Below are 10,854 nucleotides of genomic sequence, written 5' to 3' on the forward strand. Positions count from 1 at the left end.
GGGCGGGGCCAGGCGGGGCCAGGCGGGGCCAGGCGGGGCGGGGCGGGCAAGAGGAGGGAAGTTGTCGAAGTTAGGGGAGACGCCCGCCCGCCTGGCCGGGCCTCGCCTCTGACCGCTCCCTCCGCCTTCACCCCGCCCCGAGCCCCAGTCAGCCCGTCCTTCCTTCCCCTCCCGTGCATGATGGAAACACCATGGCTGCGGCGGCCCAGCTCTCCTTGACACAGGTAACGCCGCCCGCCCGTCCGGCTCCGTCGGCCGGTGTCCCCAAAACGGCCCCCTCCCCCACCGTCCTGTGGTTCACCGACCCGGACAGTTTCTCTCGCCCCGGGCCGGGTGGCCGATGGTGAGAGAGCGTGTGTCTGTGTGCGAGTGTGAGATACTGTGACTGAGGGAGGGCGCCATCCCGAGCCCGCAGCTTCGCCGCTGCAGCCTTGACCCCCCCCCCCCCCCCCCCCCCCCCCCCCCCCCCCCCCCCCCCCCCCCCCCCCCCCCCCCCCCCCCCCCCCCCCCCCCCCCCAACTCCACCAGCGCCGGGTCCCGCCGCCACTACGTCCCACTGCTGAGTGGACCGTGCCCCTGCCCTGCTCAGCTGTCGTCTGGCCCCTCTCACTCTACGCAGCTTTTACCCAGCCAGGAAGTTTCCTCCTTACAGGCCAGAGGCACTCCAGGTGAGCTCCTGTTGAGCTCGCGCGGATCAGCCTCACCCCCTGGTCAACCCTCGCCCGGCACGAGGCTGACTCTCTGGGCCATGCAGAGCGTTTTCCGTAGTTAATAATCACCTTCCAGACCTAGACGCCCAGGGCCCCCTCTAAGCCTGTCTTTCCTCTCGAAACTGGCCTTTTCCCCGTGGAGTCCAGTGAAAGAAAGCCCTCTCTTCCCCAGCAGTTTCTGATAATCAGCCTCTCTTCCACGTAAGTCTTACTCTCCCTAAGTACTTACCATACTAGCCTATTCCTGAATTCAGCCTCATCCCCTCCAGATCAGGTTTCCTTCTGGGTCAGACCCCCCAGTCAGTCTCTTCCTGCTTCCACTCTTACCAGGTGGGCTTTCACCCAGTCAGTCTCTTCCTGCTTCCACTCTTACCAGGTGGGCTTTCACCCAGTCAGTTTCTTCCTGCTTCCACTCTTACCAGGTGGGCTTTCACTTAATCGCTGCCCACATGGATAACAGGGAAACATCCTTTTACAGGTGTGATGGTTCCACCAGTCTTGATGCTGGGAACGACTGTAAGATCACTCATTATGGGGGAACCTGTTCGCGGGGTCTTTCCTCTTGTTTTTCTATTTCCTGCAGCGCCCAGTCCTTGTGCTTCCCAGAAAACCTTGTGCCTCAACATCATTCACTCTAGGAGCCTTGTTCCTCGCTGTCTGTCAAGAAAGCCAATTGTAATCTTCTCATGATGTTCAGGATGATGAGGTGACATGCACCTGTCAGGCCCTTGCTGCTCCTCTGACCAAAACTCACCCTCAACCTCAAATTCTCAGTTTGTTCTCTCCAAAGCTGGTGAGCATGTACTTCCCCGTAGAGGCCCACCACAGCCTTCCTTCCTGCCTTATATCTTCCTGCCACCTTGTAGTCTCCTTGACCTAGATTTGCCAGTGCTTATACATTTGGGCTGTACAGTTTTCTGTGTTGGAGCAAAAGGCTTTGGACTTAGCGCTCTGGGATAGAGAAACTGGGTGAAAAATGTTTTCTCCCCCAGGAACCTGGAGTCACTTATAAACATGTACCTCAGCTAAAATAACTTCAGTTTGCAGGATTTCTCCGTTTCATAAGTGAAGTCTGTTTGTTTCCCAGTTTTCTTGGTGGTGTTTATCGTATTTTGACAAGCAGATGACAGAAAAGATCCTTGGAATGTGGCGATTTAGTTTTGGTGGCGAATCTCTTTGGAAAGGTTGCTCTGAAACTCAAATATGAGTAGTGGCAACACTGACTTTTGGGTGTTCACTTTTTGTGAGTCTAGTTAGTGACTTGCATTATACGAGATCCTGTTGGCAGGCTCTTGCTCTCTGGCTGTGTTGGCCATTTCAGGGAGAAGTTTTCCCCTCTTCAAGTTTTTGTTCTCTTGAAGTCTTCTATAGATTTGTTTCTTAGTTGTGTGCATACTTTATCCTCTCCCTGGGCAATACTATGTTTTTAGTTTCTGTTTACTACCATTCATCTCTGGAAATTTTCTTCAGGATCTGTCAGTTTTATAGACAATTAAATAATTTAAATATGTTCTTGTGGTTATGTATTTAAATATTAACATGTACAGTAAACATGTTCAGTAAATACTGAATCAGTATTTTTCTTCAGTGTCTAACATATGAAAGAATGTACATGGTTCATTTATATTGATAATTCAAATTAAATCAATTTAGAATATTTTGATTTTAAGACATTAAGAAGGAATAAGATACATGTAAAGGGACATGAAAAAGAACCTAAGTGTTAATATACCCTAATGTGCCTCCTTGTTATTTTAGAACTTTTCTGATTTTTATTGTTTCAATTTAAGTTTTTAATTGCTTGAAGCAAATAAACTAAGATAATCAGCCTGGTTTTACATTCATTATTGATCTATTTGTGTCACACTCACCACCACCCTGGCCCCCTACACACACCCTTAGACACAGGCACACTCAAGAGAGAAATCCTCCAGGGCAGGGACATCTTTTAATTTGTCTCTCTTCCTCTGCCCATCTGGAAGAAAGTGATTAAAAACTGTGTTATGAGTGACTGCAAATTTTAAAGAGCTCTGTGACAGTTAAAAGATTAAACAGATGCTGGAGTTACTTTCTGCCCCTGGTCATGAGATAATAGTGGTTTTGGAGTAGGTTCTTTCATTAAACAAATATTTAAGTACCTATTATGTGCTAGGCACCGTGCTGGGATTGCCTTGTTTATAGTATTTAGCCTTTATCAGTTAGGCAAAACAGACAGTTTGGGGGGGAAATGTGGAAAATATTTTAATTTACTCCTTTCTTCCTCTTTCCCTGCCTGACCACCAACCTGCCAACTCCCCAGCCACCAAAATAAATCATCTAAATTAGCATATAATAGCTTCTTGAAAGCTTAGAAAGCTAGAGTAACGAAATGTTAGTTCCAGTCTCAGATACGCCAAGAGCTAACTCTATGGCATTGAGTTAGGCCTCTAGGGCCTTAATTTTCTTAATTTTAAGTGTCATTCAACAAAAGTTGTTGAGTATTCACTATGTGCTAGGAATTATTCTAGGTATGGCAGCTATATTAAGGAACAAAATAAATAACAATTCCTGGAGACACATGGAACTTACATTCTAGTAGGGGAGTTTGAATTAGCTGATTTAAGGACCTCTCCCACTGACATTCTTTTTTATAAATCATATTCTATGATTTATAGCCCTAGTGGGACTTTCCCAGGGTACTTTAGTGTTGTATAGCCTTAGTGTTTTCTAATTTCAGTTGTCTTCACTAGACATTCTATTTTATTCTAATCAATAGGAAGTAAAACTTGAGATCTTGTGATTTTTGCTTGTGGTGATCACAAAAAAAGATAATAATACTTTCTTTAAGCTTTTCCAATTGCCCATTTCTTCCTCAAGCCTGTATCCTTAATACTATCAGTCTTTCTTACTATATGTAAAGAATACTTACTATATATACAAGGGTGTTACTATATGTAAGGAGTTTTACTTCATTTAACACTCAGTTTTACAAATGAGGGAAGTAGTTTACATGAGCTAGTATGTGGTAGATCTGAGATTTGAACCAGGGATTTCAAAAGCTATTTTACTCTTCTCTGTGTACTAGATGCTTGGCATATCCAGTGCTCCCTTGCATTTTTTTATGCTCTTTTTCACTAAATGCCCTATTGTTCTAATTAGATAGTAAACTTCTTGAGACTGGAAGCCATGTCTTTTGCCTCTGAATCTCCAGTATCTTTTATGGTATGTTGACAGTACAATTATGGGAATACAAGAGGATAATAAAAGTTTTATTTTATTGAAATATGACATGATATGAGTATTTTTAATGATCTTCCAGCAGTTCAGCTTTGTGCTGAAGTTTTCTTTTTTTTTTTTCCCTAAATATTTATTTTTGAGAGACAGAGCATGAACAGGGGAGGGGCAGAGAGAGATGGAGACACAGACTCCGAAGCAGGCTCCAGGCTCTGAGCTGTCAGCACAGAGCCTGATGCGGGGCTCGAACCCATAAACCGTGAGAACATGACCTGAGCCGAAGTCAGCCACTCAACTGACTGAGCCACCCAGGTGCCCCTATGCTGAAGTTTTCCTGTTTAATTTAGCAAGAATTCTGTTTTTAATAATAAAAAAAACCCTTAGGGGTCTCCTGGCTGGCTAAGTCAGGTAAAGCATGTGACTCTTAATCTTTGGGTTGTGAGTTCAAGACCCATGTTGGGAGTAGAGGTTACTTAAAAAAATATATATAGAATCTTTAAAAAAAAATTGGATGTAATGAATTATATTGGGGTGCCTGAGTGGCTTAGTAAGTTAAGCGTTGGACTCTTGATTTTGGCTCAGGTCATGATATCATAATTTGCGAGATCAATCCCTCCATTGGACTCCTGCTATGCTTGGGATTCTTTCTCTTCCTCTCTCTCTGCCCCTCCCCTGTGTGATCTCTCTCTCTCTCAAAATAAATAAATAAACATTTTAAAAAAACCAGTAAAGAAGCCCTTAGAATGAGACTTAATTGAAAAAGATGTTAGTAAATGGTCTAAAACAATAAATGCTCTAAGAATACTTTTCCCCTTAATGCTTTTTTTTAAATTGCAAGAGTGATAATAACTGCATTATAGAAACTTTGAAAGTTGGAGAAAAAAAATCTCTCCATAATTTCACAGTTTGTTGTGTTTGTTTTCAATTTTATTAAGAAAATTTTATTAATAAATGTGTCATCTTAGTGGTTTAACAATTATGACAGTAAATATCAGGACAGAGTATAAAAATTACAACATGTTCTCAGAAGCAGCAGGAGTATTTATTTAACATGACATATTACTTGAGTTCCTACTATGGGAAGGGCACAATAATGATATTTTTCTTTTGTGCCTGAAATTATAGTCCAGTGTACTCAGGAAATCCATACTTCCTTGAGTGATATTCAGCCATTCTCAAAAATGGCTTGGAATGGTCAGCATTTGGGAGGAGTTGTCATAATTAAAATTAATTAGGAACAGTTGGGTTGGCCCAATGCAGAGTCTCCCAGGAGTAACCTAAGAGTGTATTTCTTTGTTTTCACTCTTTTTGCAGACAGAAAAATAATGGACTAAAATGTAGTAGAGAAAGATTGAGCATCTTTATTTAGTAACAAATCATAATTCTAATCTCTTTTCTAACTATTAGTCTGATTTAAGGACTCAATCTAAGGCGTTTTAGTTACTCTTCAAGGAATGAAACACAGTTACACACTTCTTTGTTTTGTGAGTTTCGCACTTAATATTGGAACTTTGGAAACAAGAAGCAGGAAAATAGGTTGAGTGAGAGAGACAATGAGAGAAAAAGAAATATCTGGTTACTTGGAGAATTGGTAGAAATAAATGAAAAGTTAATCCAGGCAGAGTTCATTAGGCAAACCCATACACTGAAATTGCATCTTAAAGTGGTTAAATTCTTATCAGCAAGATAAAATATTAGTTCTTCATTAAAAATTATGATTATTAGGAGCTTGTAATAATTTGAAGAATGTTGTCATTTGAATGCTGTGTTACGAAGTGGAGACATTTTATTTAGAAAAATGATCTAACCCAGTTAACCATGCATGGAAAAAAGACTGGAAGAAAAAAAAGGACCAAAATTTTATAATAGCATGGGTATGGTTTTTTTTTTTAACCTTCTTTTGTACAGTGAGTGTGTATTTCTTCTGGAATCTGCTGACTTAGTGTTTTTTATTTAAAATTTTTTTTACTATTTGCTGTTAAATTGAAATGAATGTATATAAAGTGAAAATCTGTGTTCTAATATTACACTCACATTTCATCTTAAACATTCCCATCTTTGCATCTAGAGAGATTGGTCAGAGAATGAATAATAGAAACTATTTTGTTATAATTGGTCTGGAGAATTGTTAGAGGACTAATTTATAATTTGTGTGCTGCTTTATAATTTACAAAGCATTTTATGCTCTCTGATTTTCCCAGTAACCAATGAGCTGGGCTATTACTATCATTTCAAATTGGAGAATACCAAAGCTTAGAATTTGTGACTTAAGTTTACAGTCAGTAAATAAAAGCATAAGCCCATGTTAAAAAAAATTCAGACAATACCCATAAAAGTCTTCTTCCTGCTCTGGGCCATCAGTCTCCTTCCTAGAGGCAGTCATTCTTGCCACTTTGTTTTATGTATTTCCAGCAAGAATCTGTGATATATATGTAAATAAGCGTAATTTTTCTTTTTAGTAAGCTGCATATTATTTCATGGCTTATTATTTATTATTATTTTAGCTTAATCTAGGAGATTGTTCTATACCAGCACATATAGTTCTCCCTCATTATTTTTAAAACTTTAGGATCGGGACACCTGGGTGGCTCAGTCGGTTAAGCGTCTGACTTCGGCTCATGTCATGATCTCACAGTTTGTGGGTTGGAGCCCTGCGTCAGGCTCTGTACTGACAGCTCAGTGCCTGGAGCCTGCTTCGGATTCTGTGTCTTCCTGTCTTTCTGCCTCTCCCCTGCTTGCACTCTGTCTCTCTTTCTCTCTCAAAAATAAACAAACATTAAAAATAAATATACAAAACTTTAGGATCTTTCCTTATATGAATATTCTGTAATTAGCCACCTAATGATGGATATTTATGTTGTTTCCAATTGTTTGCTATTATTGAAGTGCTGGAGTGAATATTCTTTCACACACCTTAGTGCACAGGTGTATGTACATTAGTGTTTGGAGGGTATAATTGTTGGGCCAAAGGATATTTGGATAGATATTGCTAATTTGCATTCAGAAAGCTGTACCAGCAACAGTTTGAATGTGCTCTTTCCTCTATAGCTTCATCAGTATGGTATTTCAGCAACCTTTTGTTCATTGTCAACTTGATATAGAAAAATGATGTTAAAATTGGCCTTATGTACTGTACTTTCCTTTTACATAAATGTGAGCTTTTAAATGTTTTGTACAAAAGTAAGGTAGAAGTAAGATATGAGAAACTTAACTTTGTGATATAAATAATGCTTTCATGAATTGAAACTGCATTTAAAAATTAAAGGTTGAAGCTCTTTTAAAAACTTGTTTTTTATATGGTAAAGTTATACAAAGAAAAGTAAGCCTCACTTCCTCCCCCTTTAGATTGAGGATTTTGTAAGGGGAAGTTAATGGTACCAGGAGTCTCTCATCTGAAATGATCAAGCTGCTTATGTCTGGTTATGTTTCAGTAAAAATAAAAATTTGACCAAGAACCGTGTGGCAAGACCATACTTTTTTGGGGGAAAGCTTCTGTATTACAATATATTTAGATTTTTTAGATCATGGTTTTCGACCTTGGCACTGTTGACATTTTGAGCCAGGTAATTCTTTGGTGTGGGGAGCTGTTCTTTGCATTGTGGGTTGTTTTGCAGCATCCATAACCACGAGATCCCATTTGGGACAATAAAAAATATCTCCAGATATTGCCAGATGTTTTCTGGGGAACAAAATTGTCCCTAGTTGAGCATCACTGGCTTAAATATATACTTTTTAAACTTAGTGATCAAGTAAGGCATATAGTAGATATAGAGATATGGTTTCTTGGGATAGGGGTGAGGGAGTAGTTTATCTTCATATTTTTATTCTCAAGCCTACCATGAGCCATGAATAGCTAATTTTGCATAGATTTTGAACTTTAAAAACTTACATGGAAAGAAACTGGAAACTATGAATTTAATTTTATGTGTGATTTCTCTGCCTGTCTTAGTTGTGGAACTGTTCGTCTAGTGGGCTAAATAGTCATGCAAAGATACTGAAAGAAAAATAATCTTATAACACTATTGAGAAGGAAGAGGACTGATGTTTCATAAACTCCTAATAAACAGTATGTACTTTTAGGTGATTTCTATATTTCACTTGATCTTCAAAGTCTTTATAAAGTAAGAGTTAATCTTCTGTATTACTTAGGGTTGTGTTGTAAGTAGTAGAAATGAGATTTGAGCCTAGGCGTATCTGTTCTCAAACACATTTGCTATACTGTTTCCTGTAAACTGTCATTGACAGTAAGTTAGGCAACTTTCTGAAAATGAACATTCACATGATATTATATTCTTCTATTGTTATATAAAAGGAACAAATTATTCAGAGTGTGGTTTGTGTACGTGTGTGTTTGTGTGGGAAGAGAGGGAAAGAGAGAAGAGGTCAATATTGGGATAATAATAATAATTAATACTTAACAGTTATGTGCCAGGCACTGTTTTTAATAATCTTTACAATCTGATGAACTTTTCAATAATCCTTACCACCTGATAACTGGATCAACCTTATTATCTTTGTTTCACAAAAAGTGGAAATTTAAGCATAGAAGTGAAGTAATTTGTTCAAGGTCAAGCTCCTGCTAAGTAGTGGAGCAAGAATTGTAACCCAAGTAGTGTGTGTAAACAATTCATATAAACTGAGAGTGTGTTGTATTTTTGAGGACAGAATAATAGCTCTGACAGTTCTAATTATGGTACTAATGCTTGGTTAGCTGAACACACGTTCTAGGCTGCAACATCTTTTTATGTGAAAATCAACTTATCATTGCATAGCCCACACCTCTAGAAAGTGATTATTTTACGAGATAGCGGAGGGGTTTTATAGACTTGATAGAAGGTAGTGTTACCTTTTGCAGCCTAGGAATTTATCACTCATGAAAACCCAAGCCTGTCTAGGTTTGTGTACATCATGCCAATATTTATTTTTAAGCTAATATTCTCTTGGACATCATAGTTTGGACTTGGAGTTCCTTCAGTATTTTATTGCTAAAGATGACACCATGTTATCAGAAAAAAAATTTCCTAAGAAACAAACCATTATATTAAATAAAACCTGGAACTTAAGGGTTTCTGACATTCCAGATATGAACATTGGTAAGAGCTAGGGTCAACTAATGGGTCAACTAATTGGGCTTTGCAGAGAATGTCTGAAGTTAAATCCTTTAATTGATTGTGTAACAAGTTTCTTAGCCTCTGTTTTTTTTAAATTTTTTTAAGCAGTAAAATGGGGGATAAACAACTTGCAGGATATGTTGTGAAGATTATGTGAAATAATGTATTAAATATCCAAGATCAGCTTAAATGGTAGCAGCTAATAATAATTATTATTATTATCATAATAATTACTATCTGCACTAGCCAAATATTTGTATAGGGCTGTTAATTTTTATGAAATGTTATACTTAGAATTTTTGTAGATCATTGATACCAAGGATTATTGGTAACTTCATTTTATCTTGTGTTCTATACGTACAGCAGAGGTATTTATCATTAGGCATATATGAAAAATGTGAAACTTTTGTGCACCAAAGATACTTCTATTATTGCTGATTGGTCTCATATTTCAGAAAACATTTACTGAATGCCTCCTGTATGTCATCAGTTTATTAGGCCTTAGACATACACAGAGAATAAGGCCTAGACTCATGCATGTTCTAAAGTGCCCTTAGTCTTTTATAGGGGGATAAACACTGACTTTTTTTTTTTTTTAATTTTTATTTATTTTTGATACAGAGACAGAGCATGAGAGGGGGAGGGGGCAGAGAGAGAAGGAGACACAGAACCGAAAGCAGGCTCCAGGCTCTGAGCTAGCTGTCAGCACAGAGCCTGACGCGGGGCTCAAACCCACAAATGTGAGATCTGACCTGAGCCAAAGCCGGAGGCTTAACTGACTGAGCCACCCAGGCGCCCCAGATAAACACTGACTTTATGGGATGATAAGTACCTTGAAAAAGGATGATAGAACTAAGGCATTGGGGTGCTGTGGAGTATCCTGTGATTATGATGGAACTTATTGTTATAATTTAGTTTTTAAATTGATTGATACTATATGACATTTCAGATTGTATGTAAAGGACAACATAAAACCATAGGAACATTTGACTTACGTCAAGTTTTATTTTGGTGCATAGAGTCCACATTGGGGATGTAACATCCATTTTCTTATGATTTATTCTCTGCTTTTTTTTTTTTTCTTTTTGTAATAAAGCCAGATTTTTAAACTAGGAGCATAGGACATTAGGGAGGGATTTCAAAGAATAAGCTTCAAAGAATCTGTGACCTACTGTAAAATACTATGTAAAATATTCAGAGTATCAAGATTTCTATCCCAGGGATACTAAGAGAAGTTTTATACAGTGGGAAGAACATTGGACTTAGTACAAGACAAATATGATTTGAATTCTCCCTTTGCCACTGGACTCTCTGCGGGTGCCTATGGCAAGTTGCCTAAACTCTCAGAACTTCCTTTTCCTTATGGATGATGTATATACATTGTTGAAATATAGGAGACAGTCAGTAACTAGAAGTGTTGTTGTTGGGGTACCTGGGTGACTCAGTTGGGTGAGTGTCCAGCTCTTGATTTTGGCTCAGGTCATGGTCTCACGAACTCGTGATCTTATGGTTCATGAGATCAAGCTGCACATTGGACTCTGAGCTGTCAGTGTGGAGCCTGCTTGGGATTCTCTCCCCTTGCCTTGCTCGTGCTTTCTCTCTGTTTCTCAAACAAATAAATAAACTTAAAAAAGAAAAATAAGTGTTGTTCTTATTTGCAGAACTCATGTAAATATTATTTTAGATATTTTCATTTCCAAAATTCTTCACTCATTGAAGAAAACTTGGAATATGCAGAATAATAGGAAAAGCATGGATCACCATCTACCCCATTCTTTAAATTTTATGTTTTACTTTTTTTCTTTACATTTTTTTTTTTT

The 10,854-nt window shown here is 38.7% G+C and overlaps 1 protein-coding gene across 3 annotated transcripts in view; it reads left to right on the forward strand.

The window, feature by feature from the left end:
• Positions 1 to 61: 61 nt before the first annotated feature.
• Positions 62 to 10,854, forward strand: part of EPS15 (epidermal growth factor receptor pathway substrate 15) — a 134,244-nt gene continuing 123,451 nt past the window's right edge. For all 3 annotated transcript variants that reach the window (XM_029949217.1, XM_029949220.1, XM_029949218.1), the window contains exon 1: positions 62 to 224. In XM_029949217.1, coding sequence (XP_029805077.1) covers positions 192 to 224 — 33 coding nt within the window. In that variant the 5' untranslated portion in view covers positions 62 to 191. The remainder of the gene's footprint in view (positions 225 to 10,854) is intronic.

The sequence above is a fragment of the Suricata suricatta genome, chromosome 8 (assembly GCF_006229205.1).
Source record: "Suricata suricatta isolate VVHF042 chromosome 8, meerkat_22Aug2017_6uvM2_HiC, whole genome shotgun sequence".
NCBI lineage: Eukaryota > Metazoa > Chordata > Mammalia > Carnivora > Herpestidae > Suricata > Suricata suricatta.